The 18749-nt window shown below is 44.7% G+C and overlaps 1 protein-coding gene across 2 annotated transcripts in view; it reads right to left on the bottom strand.

Annotated features, from left to right (window-relative positions):
• The window catches only part of MME (membrane metalloendopeptidase), a 61488-nt gene that overhangs the window by 3688 nt on the left and 39051 nt on the right, over positions 1-18749 (bottom strand). For both annotated transcript variants that reach the window (XM_045029153.1, XM_045029152.1), the window contains exons 17-22: positions 16672-16730; positions 10254-10373; positions 9374-9507; positions 6255-6320; positions 2828-2923; positions 2374-2450 (exon numbers count right to left, since the gene is read on the bottom strand). In XM_045029153.1, coding sequence (XP_044885088.1) covers positions 2374-2450; positions 2828-2923; positions 6255-6320; positions 9374-9507; positions 10254-10373; positions 16672-16730 — 552 coding nt within the window. The remainder of the gene's footprint in view (positions 1-2373; positions 2451-2827; positions 2924-6254; positions 6321-9373; positions 9508-10253; positions 10374-16671; positions 16731-18749) is intronic.

Genomic DNA, 18749 nt, shown 5'->3' with positions numbered 1-18749 from the left:
CTAGCACAGTTATTGTGGCATCCACCAATTGGATTTATAAGAACAAACACCGTGTTTTTATGTTGCTCAAACTGAATGTTGTGCTGGTTTAGGTTAAAATGTAAGAGTCCTAATCAGCCCACACTGTCTGCAGCATCTCGGCACCTAAACCTCATAAGTAGGGCCAGGGGCGCCTCTAGACATTTTGCCGCCCCAAGCACGGCGGCATGCCGCGGGGGGCGCTCTGCCGGTCGCCGGTCCCGTGGCTCCGATGGACCTCCCGCAGGCATGCCTGCGGAGGGTCTGCTGGTCCCGCGGCTTCGATGGAGCCGCGGGACCAGCGGACCCTCTGCAGGCACGCCTGCGGGAGGTCCACCGGAGCCGCCTGCCGCCCTCCCGGCGACCGGCAGAGCGCCCCACGCGGCATGCCGCCCCAAGCACGCGCTTGGCATGCTGGGGCCTGGAGCCGCCCCTGAGTAGGGCCCTACCAAATTCAGAGTCCATTTTGGTCAGTTTCATGACCAGGGTTTTTTTAAATTAGTCAATTTCACATTTTGAGACGTTTACGTCTGAAATTTCAAGGTGTGGTAACCATGGGGGTCCCAGCCCAAAAGTGGAGGGTTGCAAGGCTATTGTAGGGGGGCCATGGGATTGCCACCCTCACTTCTGCCCTGGTGCTGGCAGGGGTGCTGCCTTCAGAGCTGGGCAGCCAGAGAAGAAGGCTGCTGATTGGGTGCCCGGCTCCAAAGCCACTGCCAGCAGCACACAGAAGTGAGGGTAGCAGGATATGGGAGCGTGGGTTACCATCTCTGTGGTTTTCCCAGCAGTCTTCTACCCGAGTGGGGGGCTGACAGCTGGAGCTGCAGCCTCCGTGTGGGGGAGGAGGGGTGACATCTGGAGCAGCCTCTCTGAGTGGGGAGGACACAGCTGGAGCCGTGGAGCTTACTGCAGCTGGGGGAGATTCCGGAGGTGGGTCTGACCTGCCCTGGGAGCAGCCCCTGCAGGGGAAAAGGAAGTCAGGCAGCCTAGCTGACTCTTTAGACTGTCAGGAGTACTGAGCAAGTGCAGCTGCAGGGCCTTCCTCCTGACACCCCCTCAGACACGGAGTCAGCTTTCTCTAAAATTGGTCGGCTTGTCAGGGGGAAGGCCTGCAGCTGCACCTGCTTGGTAATCCTGAGAGCCCAACAAGTCAGCTAGGCTGGCTGACGGACTGCCCTGCCTGACTGGCTGAGGAAGCTAGCAGGCCGGTTCTCAAGCTCAGCAGGAGCAGTAGGTTGCCGGTTGCTCAATGCACATGTCCACAGATCTGCTTCCCTGTGCTTGTCTCTCTCTCCAAGCTCTTCTCCACCACTGCTCCAGCCTAGACCCCTCCCAGTCCTGTCCCAGCTTTGCTTTTGCCTCTGACCAGCCCTACTGCTGCCTTCCCTGACTCCTGGTAATGCAGTTCTGACCCTTGGTTCTGATTCCTGGCTCCCACCCTATCTTGCCCCTTGGCTCTGGCATTTGGACTCCTACCACCTATGACTCTACTCTCCATCACGCCACAGTGCATGGGTCTGTTGTTGCTCAAGGGATGGAGAATCTCTGTCACCAGCCTTTTTTTCTTCCCTCTTGTTAGCGATAGGGAGGGAACAGGGACCTTGTTTCCCTTGTTTGTGTACAGTGCCCAGTACAATGTTGCCCGAGTCCTGTTTGTGGCCCTGCCTCAGTATAATTAAATAATAATAATGTAGGTCTAGGGATACAGTCACACTGTCTGTGCAATACCAGTGAAGGAAAAGACCCAATTCAGACAATAAAAAACAAAACAAAAACACCCCTGGAGTTCTGGAGGGTGCTCCTGCTTCTGATTTGGTGTGATGCCTGCATATCTTTACGCAACAGAGCTCCCACCATAGAGAGAGGCCCATCCTCCTCCCTTTCATTATCCCTATTTGTGGAGAGACCATTTGATTTCTTCATCTTTCCCTGACTGAGCCCTCTCCCCTTAAAGCTGTCAAGAGAGACATACAAAGTGAAATCCTTGCCCCGATGAAATCAGTGGGAGTTTTGCCATTGACTTCAGCAGAGCCAGGATTTCAATCCTAGCCTTCAGGCCATGCAGCCCCTTAAGTCACTTCCCTGTCTGTCTTTCAGCCATCGTGGGGAGCACCTTAGCAGAGGCTAGCGCTAACTTAAATGAACATGATCATAGGAGGCAACATGGAAAGGACACAGGCCTGGAAGTCTGCAATCCAATCCCGGCTCTGTCACTGACCTGCTGTCTGACCTTGAGATAGTCATGTCACTTCTTTGTGTCACATCCATAAAATGATACTTGCCCTGCTTTGTAGAGTGCTCTGATATCTACAATGAAAAGCTACCTTACAGCCGAGGATGATTATAAACACTGACCTGAATTTGCCTGGGCTATGCGAATCAGTTTTAATGGAGTTGACAGCATATTCTGGACGGTATGTTCCACACCATATCTAGAAACATATCAGAAAGAAAGTGATCTGTTGTGAATAAGATTTTTCAAGAAAAGTGCTGCTTTAGTTTTATTACGAAACATTTAATGCTGGAGAACACATTTCAAATTGGACCACAGTGAAAATATGTGGATTCTATAAAACCCCACATACTGTAGTGCATTTTCACAGGCATTTGAGCCTAGCAGACTTACTCCTGCATGAATTCAAGTGTGTAGCTAGGATTAACATCCTGTCTGCTTTGCTATGGCCACTGCTCAATTTAACAATCCTGCCAGCTCTTGTTAGAATGAGAAAAGTCAGACTGCTGTTCCAGCTTACAGTGAAATTGTAACTCAAAATGATTGTCAAACCTTCAGTCAAGAAGGATACAATACCTGTGCAAAGTTCAGGAAGAACAGCTGCTTATGGTTCATGTCAAGCCCGGGAAGCAGTTTTTCTTTTCCATTTTTTTTGACAAAGTTTTCATAGGCCTGCAAAACAAATGGAGCAGAAATGTTATGATTTCCTATTTCCCTTATCAAAATGGCACTATAATGAGAAGGAACATGGATTATTTGACATACTACAGCAAGACTATCTTAGGTATCCTCTCTGGCTGAATACCACCGATGTGCAGCATAGGAAAGAAATGCAATGGCCTGATTGACCCAGGGCCTGATTCTCCTCTCAGATCAGTTTTACAGTGGTGTAGCTCCACCGAGTTCAGGCAGTTACTCCTGATTTATACTGGGGTAAGTGAGGGGAGGCTTAGGCCCAAGGAATGCAATTTACTGACAGAAAAGGAAACACAGCGATAGCATTGTCTCAGTAGGAAAGGTGTGATAGCTGGTAATATGTCATGCCCTCGGCATCCAGATGTCATGCACTTTTTTATAGGAAAGATAATTTACAGGAGAAGAATTGTGCTTGTATGACAATAACAATATAGACTGTAGGCAATAACTCTAGACAATAACCTCCCCACTTCAGCAAGCTTTACATTAGTTAATATTTTATCAGATCCCATTTAACTGTCATGTACTTGCGCTGCATTTCCCAGCATTACTAATTACCTAGGGCTAGATTGTCCCCCACCGTGGTAAAAACCATGGCAGGGGGCTTCTGGGAGATTCCCTCATATCCAAGGTTTACATCCTTATAGAGTATTTCCTGGAGTCCTCCTCCCCATCCCTCTCCCCAAATCCTATAAAGACTCTAGGGGGGGTTGAAAAATGTTTACCAGAGCTCTGCTCCAGACAGCACCAGCTGAATTTAAGCCCTGCTCATATCATCTCCTTGTGGACGGGGGGATTGAACTTCCACAGACAAGAGTGAGGGGCCAACTTCCAAATCTGGCAGGCCCCAGAGAGCCAATCACATGGAGGCCCTGACCCTCAGTCACTCTAACAGGGACTACCCCACCGTGGCCCCCAGAGCCTGGGGCTATGTAGAAAAGTTAATGCAGCCTGATGCTGTGCTGTCTTCCTAAAGTACAGTGCCTGAGACCAGAATAAGGAGACGATGTGCATCTCACCCACCCACTCTTCCTCTCAGACCACCTGGACGCTGCACTATGCAGAGTGAGCTCTGCTGCCTAGGTGAAGGGACAGCAGTGGGAGTGGACTGAGCAGCTTCTGCGCATGAAGGATCCCTCTGTGCCTGGGCTCAAGGGGGCACAATCTGTCTCCAAGATGATTAGTGTATAAACAGAGGCTTTATTCTGCTGTTTAATCAGCTAACATTTCTAGCCTGATCCTTTCTATGATATTACAGTTAGAGCTGTGGGGTTACAAGTTTCAGTTGCAGCAAAAATCATCATCTTCTCCAATTTCACACAATACACACATGTTATTCTGTTCCCAAATTCTTTGTTTTCTCCATGACTGTAAGTAATTTCAAATTATTTAATTAAATTAAATCCATAGGCTATTACCACAGGAATTACGACAATGCTTCAGTTATAAGATCTATTAGATCAGAATCTGGTCTGACTCATGTGGTGTGAATGTGGAGTAACTTCATTCCTCTTACTCCATATTTACACAGTAGGCAATCAGAATCTGATTCATACCCACTTCTGGTGTAAAACTGATTTTGCGGTGACAAATGCAACATTTCTTGATGAAAAAGAAAATTTCCCCATGGCTTCTTTTATGAAAATGCAGGCCATTTTCAGGCTGTAATTAAGTTGATTTGTTAGTCTGTAGGTTCTTTTTATTTTGAAAAGAAGAAAAAGTGTTCATTGGCAGAAATGGTGAAACTTTTCCCTGAAATAAATTCTTGTAAAATCTTGCAAAAAATCTGTTGTCATCAAGTGAAACTTGCTCCTCTCACATGTTCATAATACAGCCCATATCTGTGATATCACAGTAACTCTGAAGACCCAGTTCCTTCGTGGTAGTACTGCTGACTTGCGAGTATTCCCTATACTAGTTTTGCTCTGGCTCCCATTGACTTGAGTCAGGATAATGTCCTGTGTATTTGTGCTGTCTTGTTTAAATGCTAAATAGTCCACTAAACCAGGGCTTGGATTGAGCTTTTAGGTAGCAGTATGACATACCAGCTCCTCTTTCTGGCTGCTGCCTCGTTCTCCAGAATCTAAGCTTTCCAGGAACTCTCTAGTGAACTGAGCGTAACTGATGCAGTGATTCCCGTGTTTGCAGAACCTGAAACAATAGCTCTGAGAGGTCCGAGCTGCCCCATTTGTTCCAGGGGTGCTCTGGTGTGGAGTGATAATTCATTAAGTGTCAAAATTGTGAAATATTTCACTCTGATTAAAGTGGAAAAGGGGAGGGCTGGTCATATTATGAGGATCTACATCATCTGCTGTTATGGACAGCTCACTGTGATGCCACAAGAGTGGAACTGGGAAAGTACTGCCATTTTCCCATCCCAAACCTAAGAAGCCTAGAAGAGCCTAGCAAGGCATCTGGGCCTCTAGGATTGGCCTGGAGTCTCCCGGAATCGGCATTGATCTCCTGGTGACTATTGAAAGCAATCCAGGAGATTTTAATAGGATATTTTAAGAAAATGACATTATGTTGGGAAAAAAAAATCTCCCGGAATAGCTTCAGTCAAAGTGGGAACCCTATTTGGGTTCCCACTAGGGTGACCAGATGTCCTGATTTCATAGGGACAGTCCCGATTTTTGGGTCATTTTCTTATATAGGCTCCTATTACCCCCCCCATCCTGATTTTTCACATTTGCTGTCTGGTCACCCTAGCCCCCACCCAGGGGCAGCCTAGCACAAGGAGCCCACAGAGCTGATGGGTGTATTTGGACCTCAGTAAGGGGGAACTAAGCCCTGAAAGCAAGCAGGATCACATTTTGAACATCTGAGCAATCTACTGTGAATGGCGTTCCATGTGGGCGGAGACTGTTTTGTGGGTGGAGCTTGGAAGACTACCGTTACCTTTCCCTGCCATTCATAAACAGAATGCTGGTGAACAGACAGAGACAACAGGTCAATATGATAATTCAGTCAGATTAAAGTTTGTGTGCCATTGATTCACTAAGTGTTTTCATTCTACAAATTCTTTATGCCCAATGAGTAATAGCGAGAGAGACCTATAATGGGCAATAATAAACGAAAGAACACTAGGAATAGAGAATCCCTTCCCTAAAGTGAGTAATATACTGAACAAAAGGTAACAAGGTTTCCGTTGTTTTCGAAGCTGACTCGGTGACAGAGAATTACAGTAAAGTGTCATTCTGTCTTTGCCACATAAAAACTGCTTCCCTCCACCAAGGCACTTTAATAAATTTGTTTCAACAGTAATAATCTCAACTGTGAGGACAGAGAGAAAATGGATCTTTCTCACCTTATAAGCTTGTCTAACACCTCCATTATCAGCAATGTTTTCTCCCAGCGTATTGATTCCACTCAGCTGCAAAAAGAGAAATGAAAAAGTTGCAGGTTTTCTGGCAGGAAAAGCTTCTCTATCCTGGGAATTACAGTGCTAAACTTCTGAATATCTCCTGTTTATTTACCCACTTTGGCCTTGACTAGAGGTCTCAGGTTCCAAAGCAGAGATGAGTGAATGGCAAAAATTTCAAGCAAGCCCCCCCAAATTTGAATGTTTAACAGAAGATTTATGTTAACGCATCTGAACATTGTCTGCCTCTCTTGTCTCCAAACCCTAATTCCCTCCCTCTTGATACAATAAGCATTTTATGGCTGTCATATCTTTCTTGCCCAGACTTTCTGATGTCTGCTGATTAATTCACTTTCTTGTTCTTTGTGTCCTTAACATCCAGCTTCTTATCTTTCTCAAACCCATCCTCCTTACTTTTGCTATAATCTCAACAGTGGGTCTGGCTGATTCGGTGTGGTTTTATCATCATTGCTCAAGGTCTCCAGGCCAATGGTGGCCAGAATACACTGGAAACCCATGAAGCAGGGAAGACCCAGACTTCATGATGTTGGAAGACATCAGTTAACAGAACCAAGACTGGCAAATCTGCTGGATCCTTACTAGGAATTTTGCTGAATATCAGGCAAGGTGGGTGCCTGATACCTTAACTTCATGGTCTAATCAACACACTGAGACAGATCCTCAGTGGGTGTAAATCAGCATATTAACACTAAAGATAATGGAGCTATGCTAGTGGAGAACCTGGCTCTTTATTTTTATTGAAAAACTTGGCCAGTCCTTAATCCAAAGCTGCATGTCATCTGAAGTCATAAAACTGCAACTCATCATTAGATTCAATTCTGAGGGTGGATAAATATCAGAACAAAAACCTGCACTGTTATTTCCTTGAAATTATTTTAAAAGGATTCTGGTGATCTTATTGGTATAGCTATTAGATTGAAAACTCCTCAGGATGGGAGTTTGTCTTTGCATGTTCTGTATGGCAACGAACAGACTTGTCAGCTGTCAACAAAGAGACAATAAGAGTCAAAGTTACAGCTGGGAGCAACCCCTCGTTCATCACTTGCAGCAGGAGGTTCCATCCCATTGAAACTCTGCTCTTTATACAAATAGCTTTCAGCACTGCTGAACACTGCATGTGGTTACCGGAGAAGTCCAAAATAAACAAGATAGATGTTGTAAGAACTGGCCTTTCACAATGGAATTGGGTGCTATTGTTAACACCTTCCTCCCATTTACTATCTAACAGTGTTTCAGGGGCTCATGCTCATTTGCTGTGTGACCTCCTCTGTGAAAGAAACAGCAACGCAAACTGGAAAGCACATTAGTGCAGTACAAGCCTTTACAAGCTGTCCACAGAGAATGCAGGCAGCTCAGCAGAGACTTCAGGTGAAAGAGCATTGAAACCCAGTCTTTGAAATGTGAGAAATGCAAGTTTGGAACGGCAAAGACACTCAAAGTCTGCTTTACTTCTGCCTAGTTCTATCCGCCTTTCTCAACTAGCCTAGATTATTAGGGCTCTTTCTGTGTCAACATTTCTTTGCGCTGTTTGGTTAGGAGGATGCTTTTTTTCAGTGCATTTTTAGTTTGAAGGAGGTTCACTGGGATAAGTTCCGTGGGACAAGTCACAGGATATGGCTGGTGTTCTAGTGAACCACCAAACTTTGTACAAACCCATGCAAATGTATGCATTCCAAACCATGGATTGTAGATACATGAGATTTAACAGTTATTTATCGGCTTTTCTGTGGTGATATTTGAGTGCCTCACATACATTAATGAATTCATTCTCACAACATCCTGATGAAGTAGGGAAGTGATGTTATCCCAGTTTTACAGATGGGGACTGGGGACAAAGAGAGCTTATATGATTTGCCCAAGATCACACAAGGAAATCAGCAAATCCAAGATTAGAACCCACATAACCTTAAATCCTAATCCAGGTCTTTAACTGTAAGACCCTTCCTCTATGAGAGAGCCACAGTTGTTTGAATGCCAACTTTGCTTAACTTCACAGCCTGTGAATATATGCAAAATGGTTCTGACAAATTCATGAAGCTGTTCAAATTGAACTTTGAAGGGTTCACAGCTCTGCTTAGACTCTAAGCAAATACCAGACCAAAGGAGTAGAGGAGACTGCAGCAATGGAAGGAAAATGTGCTAATATAGGTGTCTGTTTATAAGAGAAATAGAAATACACTGATATGACTGAGTATCCTTCAATACTTCTTCAACTGAAAATTTTGCCATTTGAGTTAAATGGTCTGGACCCATATTCAGTTTAAAAAAAAGAAGACAGATGTTATTGTCACCTGCTTTTATGAGTTAATGGAATGTTAAACATGCACAAACAGACTAAGGGCCTGAACCTGCAAGCCTCTACTTATTCAGGACTCAAGATACTATAGTGATGAATACCATAGCTCTCTCCAGATGCACCGGAGGCCTGTCTCTATGGTTTGGGTTCCGTGCTGCTGACAATGCAGGGGGAGAGACTGAGTGGGCCAGGGAAAGTCGCAGGTAGGGATGAGTTTAGACTGGGAGATACACTATCCCCACCTCCAGCTCCAAGGAAATGAAGCCAAAAATATAGCAGATTATCTTTCCTGTTCTACCAGGAAGTTGAAGGGGGAGGGGTGGGCTTTCAGGGCCCAATGCTGGTGCAGATTTGCAGTCACAACCATGGTCTTACAAAGGGAGGTAAAACCTGGCCCCTGCTGGGACAGACAATGTGTATGTGATCTTCTTGGAGATGTCATCCACCAAAGTCTCCTTCCATAGGTTTTTCTGAGGGGGGCTAATCTGGGCCATACACCACAATGGCACTACTCTCATGAATAAGAGTTTGTGGGATTGGGCCTTAAATGTCCATCTTACTTCATTTAAAATGACATTGTAGAGACATGCATCCGACGAAGTGGGTATTCACCCACGAAAGCTCATGCTCCAAAACGTCTGTTAGTCTATAAGGTGCCACAGGACTCTTTGCTGCTTTTTCAGATCCAGACTATCACGGCTACCCCTCTGATACTTGATTGTAGAGACAGAAATTATGAATGACCTACATGTTTTCCACCTGCTAGGTCCCATGAAAAGTTTCCATACTGGTATACCATACACTGGGACTGATCCTTAAAATGTTGTGCTGATTCTTGCGTCCACCAGTCTATGAGGTCCCCATTTTCATTAAAATTTCTACCTGTAATGATATGTGCACAGAATGATGTATGTACGAAACAAGCTGATGATGTAGTAATGAAGGGCAATAAAAGTTACTTTCTCAGTTAGAAGAAAATATATTACAGTATAATTATCCATACAAATAGGTGTTTCTATAATGAAGCAATCACAGAAATGATGCCCTTTTCTTCTTTCAAAACAAGCCTGTGTTCTAGCCAGGAAGGACAGGTACTGTTGCCTACAACATACGGCTCTCTCCACAAGAGCATACAAGGGGCTTTGGGAATAGCCTGGGGGAAAAGCAGAAGATCCACTAGTCAAAAAACCATGATGGAGGGAGAGCATCTGCTGTGCTACTGCTCAGGAGTGACGGAAGCTTCTTAAAAGTGTGTGTGTGGGGGGAACAGTGCCTGAACCATGGTCCCGCCTCCTGTGGTGCCTCTTCCCCTTCAGGCCCCACCTTCATGCTGCCTCTTCTCCCCAAGACCCCGCCTCCTTCTTGCTCCTCACTTTTAAAAGTGGTGGGGTCATGGCCCTCTGGACCTCCCAGTTCCGGAGCCCCTGCTATTGCTGCAGCCCTGAGGCTAAGCTACTGCCTCTGTAGTGCTTTGGCTGTTGCTCTCAGAGAATACCAGTGCAAATCACACGGAAATACGATTGAGTCCTAGAAGCACCATCTTTTTATCTTCTACCTTGAATGACTAGATTGCAAAGTATGCAGTCAATAATGTAATATCTACAAAAAATAAAAATCCTGACCCTTACCATTGTCATCAAATCCATGAGTGATTTCGTGGCCAATGACCATTCCAATGCCACCATAATTCAGTGATTTGGATTGAGAGGCACTGAAGAAAGGTGGTTGCAAAATGCCTGCAGGGAAGACTGCAAAGGAAGAAAACACAATAAGATGCCGATTCATTATTTCATGCACTCGACTTTAATAAGTAATTCATTCGTATGGGATCTCTTACAAGAAATGTATTTTATTACAGAATCATTTACATAGATTTCAGTGAGGAAGTCAAGCTGTTTGCCCTCAAATAGAATATCAAGGATAAATATATTTACATATGAAGGCTCTCTGAGAAGCCAAGAGAAATGAGCAAATAAATAAATAAATATATCAGACATGGGGCAAACGGAAACATCCCTTCACACATTTGCTCAGCACCTCACAACTGGCTTTTACATTGGATCTTTGCTGTTATGTGCAGCACAAAGAAGTAATGGTACGTAGCTATTATACAGCTTTTGGCACCCCCAAACCACTATAGCAATGCTAATTAATCCTCACGACACCCAGTGAGGTCAGAGACCATAACAGGAAAGCGAATAAATTGTTTGATCAAAGCCCCACAGGGAGTCACTGTCAGAGATAAGACCTTATTCTCCCAGCAATGGATATGAATTGATTCCATGAGAACCAATATGAGCAAGTTATATGCAGTAGGGGAAGATTTGGGCCACAGGGGTTCCTTTCACCCAGTTCTGTGATCATTTCTTTAGGCCATTAACAGAAAATCAGAAAAACAGACACAAATAAATAAATCAATTAAATCGATTAAATTAAATGCATGTTTCAATTGTGTAAAGATGAAGAATTAAAAAAATCTTTAAAAACTTGTTTCCCTCAAACATAAATTAGAGAATTCTGTTCTATTTTGTACTCTATGCAGGTTCTTGTTCTACACTCATTACTGGGGGTTCCCCAGAAAACAAGGGATTAATTCCCATTGTGAATGGTATGATTGTGGAACTACAATATAACTGGAGTGAGGAATTAGTGGACAATTTTTCCATAAGGAGAATAGAGAAAATAGATATATGTATTCAGTATTTTGCTATAAATCCTAGTTTGGTTCAAGTCCTTCCTCAAAATATTTTTTTTTTTTTTAAAGGAAGATATACCAATCTCCTAGAACTGGAAGGGACCTTGAAAGGTCATCGAGTCCAGCCCCCTGCCTTCACTAGCAGGACCAATTTTTGCCCCAGATCCCTAAGTGGCCTCCTCAAGGATTGAACTCACAACCCTGGGTTTAGCAGGCCAATGCTCAAACCACTGAGCTATCCCACTGAGGGAGGGGGAATAGGAAAATATTAAAAAGGCAAAATAAAACGCCACAGTAATTGTCCATGCATTCTGCCTGCTGAGAATAATCAGCAGATTGATTAATCACCACAATTTGTACTGTAGAACTAATGTCCAAATGCTTTGATGTTAAATATTTTCAGGAAATGCAATAGAAATGAAAAGAAATGAATGACATTGCAGCTACTTTGTGACAACTTAACTATTGGCAAAACTGGGCAATATCAAACAAAGCATCAGCTGTTTATATTCCTATGGAGGTGTGACAGAAGGCACTCCTCTATTCACACCCTGTACCAGTGGTGGGCAACCTGTGGCCCATCAGGGTAATCCACAGGTGGGCCACAAGACAGTTTGTTTACATTTGCACGGCTGCCCGCAGCTCCCAGTGGCTGTGGTTTGCCATTCCCGGCCAATGAGAGCTGTGGGAAGCTGGCGTGCTGGCCACTACTTCCCGGAGCTCCCATTGGCCGGGAACGGCAAACCGCGGCCACTGGGAGCTGTGGGCGGCCGTGCGAATGTAAACAAATTGTCTGGCGGCCGGCCAGCGGATTACCCAGATGTGCTGCGTGCAGCCCACAGGTTGCCCACCACTGCCCTATACACTACTGTAATAATATTTGTACAAAGTATGCCTTGTGAGGTATCATCTGAAAACGTATAACTTGCTGATCAGTAATATCATGGTAAAATGTGTGTAGCAGCAGTATGTGTAAAGTTATAAATTTCCCCCTTTATGATATTAAAAATATATGTTCAGACTCACATTACATCAAACAGATCTGTCTTGAACAAAGGAGTGTCTGTTTGCATTAATTTGCATTTAAGCTGTAAACAGAATCATCAAGCAGAGAAGGGGAAGGGAGGAAACAAAACGAAACCTGCATGTGAGCATACAGTTGAAAGCAACTCAGCAGGGAACATTCTTCCACACAGACTCTTTGGTTCCTGGTTCTCAGCTAGAAATGCTTTTCAAGAGGGGGACTGAAACTCTACAAAGGAGGGGCAAATACCCCAAAGGTACCTCTCTTTTCTCTCCCTGTCTATCTCACTCTTTGCACCTGAGAAGACAAAAGAAGCAGCCGTTGGACTCCGGGGAAGAGTCCTGACCTAGACATTGGTCAGTAATACTTCTGGAAGCATGTGGTGAGAAACTTTACTTGGATCTAATATAGATTGAAATGTCTGGGTAATTCCATTTAAGGTGTATAGTTGTTGTATAGTATTCCCTTAAAGGAATAAGGGACTCTAAATACAAGAAAAATGTATCGAACAAACATGAATCTGTCCAGTGTTTTCATTGATCTCACAAAAGCATTTGATACAGTCAGTAGAGGAGGATTATGGATGATCCTCAGCAAACTTGGTTGCCCACCAAAACTGGTAAAGACCATTTATTTCATGAGGAGATGCAAGGGCAGGTACTTGGTAATGCAGATCTCACTGACTCTTCACAGTTCAAATGGAGTCAAACAAGGCTGTGTCCTTGCCCCTGTACGGTTCAACCTCTTCTTCACCCAGGTTCTCAACCATGCTACAGATGGGCTCAACAGCGGTATATTCATCAGATACAGACACAACCGCTCAGTCTTCAATCTTACAAGGCTTAAAGCAAAAACAAAAGTAACAGAACTACTAATAAGAGAAGCACTTTTTGCGGATGATTGTGCCCTCCTAGCTCACACAGAGTGAGATCTCCAGTGCCTTGTAGATCACTTTGCTGAAGCATCAAAATTGTTTGGCCTCACAGACAGCCTGTAAAAACCTGTGGTGTTGCACCAGTCATCTTCACCGCTCCATGCAATATCTCCTAGCATATACATTACAGGAATCCAACTAAAGCAAGTTGGCAGTTTTATCTCTCTCGGCAGCAACATCTCCACAGATGGATCTCTTGACAAAGGGATCATGAACAGGATAGAGAAAGCTTCTCAGTCATTAGGAAAGCTATGTAGCAAAGTCCTGAATCCCAGAACATAACCCTCTCAACAAAAATAAAACTTTGCAATGCTTTTGTGCTCACATCTCTTCTCTATGGCTGTGCGACCTGGACACCATACAAATGGAGCATCAAACAGCTAGAGGCCTCCCATATGTGGTCTCTGCACATCATTATGGGGATCCGCTGGCAGGACGAAATTACCAACCTGGAGGTTCTCCAAAAGTCAAAGACCACAAGCATCAAGGCTATGCTCATAAAAGCCCAACTACGCTGGGTTGGACACATCATTAGGATGCCTGAATATCGACTTCCCAGAAAAATTTTCTATGGATAATTGGCACAAAAACACGGGAATCAAGGCTGCCCCAGAAAGCGCCACAAGGACAGCATCAAGAACAGCACACACTTTGGTGCAATAAAACCAGATGATGTTGAGAAGACTGCATTAAATAGAGCAGCATGGCAACACACAGCACTCAGAGCTTCCCAAGCCTTTGAAGAGGACAGAAATAACTGATTGTTTGCTGCAAGGGAAAAGCATCATACTACTGCTGTAGCACCAAGATGCTCACCAATGACTTTGTCTGCCCGATCTGCTCACGAGCATGCGTGTCACGCTTTGGACTTCAGAGTCACTCCAGAATACACAAATGAAAGAGCATGAAAATGTCATCATCGAACATACAAACAGACACACGAAGGCTGGACAGTGAAGACATCCTGTCAGGACTCATGGGTTTTTACCCACGCTCCTATAAGAGCATTGATTCCATGACTCCTGTTACATAACAAAATCCTGACTTAACTAGAGTTACCTGAGGCACTATAAAGTTATGAGGTACATTCAGAGTGGAAATTTTAAAAGAGACCATGTGCAACTCCTGCTGAGCATCAAGAGCCTGAGTGTGCCCTGCTGCTCTGTGGACTCTTAGGCACCTCACCACACCAGCCCTGTGCACACCTGCACAACACAGCTCTGGTTCCTGAAGCGCAAAACCTGCTTCCTCTAGGCACTCCTAAGATGCAAGATACCCCAAAGACGACAGGAACATGGGTCCACCTCCTCCTTCCCATATACCTGCCAACAGAGACAGCTGGCTGCATGGGGGAATCTATGGTGCACCTTCTGAAGGTCTCTAGCAGTGGGCTATTCCCATCATTCCCCTTGCACGCCCAACAGCTTAGGGAGAATTCTCTTTGAGGCAGAGTGCCTCCCAGAGGTCCTACTGGATCCATACCACCCCTGCCCTCGGCTGTACTGAAGCACCAGGACAGAGCCCTAAATTCCCTAAGCACTGTGCTGAAAGCTCTGCTTTAGAAGAAATCTTCTTAAGTGTGTTACTAAGCTATCCAAGCATCAACTGTAAAGATCATTCTGCTTTACTTATAAAGTGACACGCCACAGCTCAAAGATGAGATAAGAATTTATGGCTCATATTTACTATCAGTCATTAGCTTCAAGCTTCCAAATTATGACTCCTGTTCAACTGATTACTAAGCAAAAGCTATTTTAAACAAAGCTCTGTGAGCAGATTTTTATGCTGCATGTTGTTCCTGCTGCGGGAGGTGGAGTGCCGCGGCTGGGAGCTGGTGGAGTGGAGCGGGCTGGGATCGGGCTGCTCTGCTTCCACTGCTGCCAGTGAGTGCCGGGGGGATCCCTTCCCCCAAACCCCTTCCCCAAGGGGTTTGGCAGGGGCCGGGGCGAGGGAAGCAGAGCCGTCTGATCCTGGCCCCCCGCTAATCCCCAAGGCCACTCTGGGACTGCGGGCCCCCCAAAAATGCCTTCCTCCTCAGCCCCTGTCTCCCAGACTCTGGGGGGGTAAGCCCATGACCCTCCCTGAGACCCTCTGCCCCTTATCCAACTCCTTGGCCCCGGCCCAGCACCCTTAACACGCTGCTCAGAGCACCGTGTCAGAGCTTTACCACGTTGTATGTGAACCCGCGTTATATCGGGTCACGTTATATTGGGGTAGAGGTGTATTTCCAAATTATGTATAATCAAAGGTGGGCCTGATAGGCTGATATTACAAGTTTTCTAGCTATACCCAAAAGCATTGCTAAAGCTATTTGATTGTTATTGTGTCTTCTTCTCTTCTTTAAGCTGTTTTTGTGCTTTAAGCTGTTTTTGTGCTGAGTTTAATCTACCAGGTTGACATTTTTTTTCCCAGTACAAAGGAAACCAGAATTAAAGAGAGATGAAACACGTGACAGACCAGAAGTTTCAGGTCATCTGACAGATGACAAATGCTTAGCAGAAATAGGAACCAGGGAGCCCCTAGTCTCAACAAGATTTTACAGAGCTGTACTTTAGAGAATGTGCCTTGTGATTGTAGGTTTAAGATAAAAAAATGACAATGCCAGCTGAGCCTATTGCAGTGTAAACATATCTCCTTACAGGCTAAAGCGAGTTACACTCATATTTCAAGATGATTTAACATAGGGCCATCTTCTGTTACCTTGCCAAAAGGACATTTCTCTGAGAGTAGCCCCATTGATTTAGATGAGAATACTCCCAGGGAAACGTACCTCTCCATGTATGTAAGGGCAGGAGATTTATGGCCTATAAGGAAGACATGAAAAGAGATGTTAAGGGATTGTAAGGAATACGTTCAGTAAGTTCATGCTCCCATTATTCAACTGGATGAAATTCACTGTCCCGACTAAAGCTAGAGTAAATAGGCTTTGTGTGAAGGAACTATGGAAGAGTTGTAAGGAACAGAATCCACCTCTAATCTACAGACAGAGCCCTGGGCAGCTCAGGCCACTGCTTCCTCTCTCAGGCTGGTACAGTTACTGCAACTCCTGGGCATCCCCTAGGCAAGGGTTGTGGTCACTGGACCTATGTAATCTTTGACCCACTGGCCACATCTCTTTCCCTTCCACAGCTGAACTCCAAGCTCTTTTCCTTGCTGGCCTATGCAGAGATGGCCCACTTCCCTGTTCTTCCATGTACAGAAGATGTGGAGTCCCCATCCACGTGTGAGAGCCCCACAATTACCTACTCCCCAAGTAATGAAACCTCTGTGGGTCTGCTAGACTGAGGGCCTTCTGCAGTCCATATGCTACTGGGTTCATATCACTTTCAAGGCTTACAAACAAATAACCAGGCCATTAAAGAATTGTACCTTCAGTATGTTAGTAAACCTTACCTATCTGATTCCTGCTTGCAGAATAAAAGGCATTGACGACAGCAGCCCCACTTATCCACCTGCAGAAAATACATAAGAAGTCTAGTTAGAAATACAATTTTTAACAGCAAGCTCAAATGGGCCTGGGAGCAGACCAGGAAAGTGACCCTCTTCTTCACCTGTTACTGAAAATATTTAGATTTCCTTTTACTGGCACTAGAAGATTTCACTGGCAAAATTTCAAACACAAAAAAATCATCATGAATCCAGATTGCATATCTTCAAGTAGTGATAAACACCAGCATAGATTAGTATGATTTCAAAGTATTTATGATTCATTTAAAATTGTGTTTACAGTCTTGTATGTCAATGTTTTCAGGATCCATCATCATCTATAAGTCCAGAAATCTAGATAGTGACTTGATCCTGTGGTCATTATGCAGGGATGTAAGGCCTATACAGGTCTAGAATCCAGTTCTATAGAGCTACTAATATATAATAAGGAGATATACCTATCTCTTAGAACTGGAAGAGACCTTAAAAGGTCATTGGGTCCAGCCCCCTGCCTTCACTAGCAGGACCAAGTACTAATTTTTTGCCCCAAATCCCTAAGTGGCCCCCTCAAGGATTGAACTCTCAACCCTGGGTTTAGCAGGCCAATGCTCAAACCACTGAGCTATCCCTCCCCCCTAAGGCAGCTAGCTACCCCAGGCTGCTACCCAGCAGCAGCTATAACTGATTTGTGCTCCATTTCCCATGACCCATTGTGGACACAGACCATGGAAAGTTTTGCCTCAAGTGTTTGACAGACAGCAGCCCCGTGGCTCCTGATTGGCTTCCTGACCTATATAAACCTAAGGGGCATTCCAGGGAGTGCCTAGGCAACACTGTGGTTATTCTGTGGCTGCCATGACTGGTCCTGCTCCTTGCTGTTGAATTCCTGGCTTGACCTCAGCTTGATTTGGACTTCACTGCCTGATTCAGCCTTTGACCCGTGATATTAACCCTGGTCTGGATCTGACTATGAACTCCCCTGCCACTGCCAGCCTTGAGTTTGCCCCTGCTCGGACCCTTGGCCCTGATTGACCTTGCTGGAATCCTGACAGGGCAAATCTTCCAGTCCAACTGATGAGAATTATACCTCCATAAGACCGCAGCACTGAGCCCTTATTTACTATAAAAAACATTCCTATCTAAAAGGGGTTGAGTCTGCAGAGTACTAAGCACCTTGAATTCCTTTAAACTGGAGTTTATAGGTGCTCAGCATACAATTTGCTTTATAAGCATTTCAGTGTTGTTCATCACGGTATCTTGGGGCCTCACAAATAAATTATGAGGTAGGAAACTATTACTCCCTTTAACAGAAGAGAAAACCCAGTCACAGGGTCAAATAGGAGGGCTGTCACCGAGCCAGGTCTTCTTGGCTTTCAATCCTGTGCCTTAACCAAAAGACAACCTCTCCTCCCCTTGTAGGGTCAAGCCTACCGTCTGGAAAATACTTGAAAAGTCTTGGCCGTTTTTAGCATCAGACATTTTTTACTGCTTTTCACTGGTACTCAGTTTAAGATGCTTTCCTAAGCAGACACCTAGGACTAGACCTTCTGTGAAGAAGCTTCAGCAGCATCGGTACTGCACACGTTCAACTTGCAGTATTGGAGCTAAGGGCGACATTTCAAACCTGTACAGAGGGCCAGAATGAGGCCTATGCATCAGCTAAGTCTTACTTAAGATCCAAGACACGAGGAACGTACGTGGTGCTTGTGACTTCTGCTGGCCCACTGCATAGGGGTTTATTTCACCCTCAGTGATTAATTTAGAAAAATACCTCAGAAGATACCTTTGCCCCAGTAATCTCTTGATGATAAAGACCCAATGGGGGATATTTGGGAGGGGCGGGGCACGGCTAAGTGCTCATTGGAGAAAGGTGATACAATTGGCAGAAATGGTCTGTCTACTGTCAACTTGATATTTATATTATATGACGTGAAAGTCATGAAAAGGTCAGCCAACTTTGTGATTTCACTGACTATAAAAGTTTAATTTATAGAATCAACATAAAAGCAAAAAACACACACACAAAGGATTTTTGAATTGTTAGT

Source organism: Mauremys mutica, chromosome 9 (genome assembly GCF_020497125.1).
Source record: "Mauremys mutica isolate MM-2020 ecotype Southern chromosome 9, ASM2049712v1, whole genome shotgun sequence".
Classification (NCBI taxonomy): Eukaryota; Metazoa; Chordata; order Testudines; family Geoemydidae; genus Mauremys; species Mauremys mutica.
The sequence above is the reverse complement of the archived record's forward strand: the minus strand, read 5'-3'. Positions and strand labels throughout refer to the sequence as shown.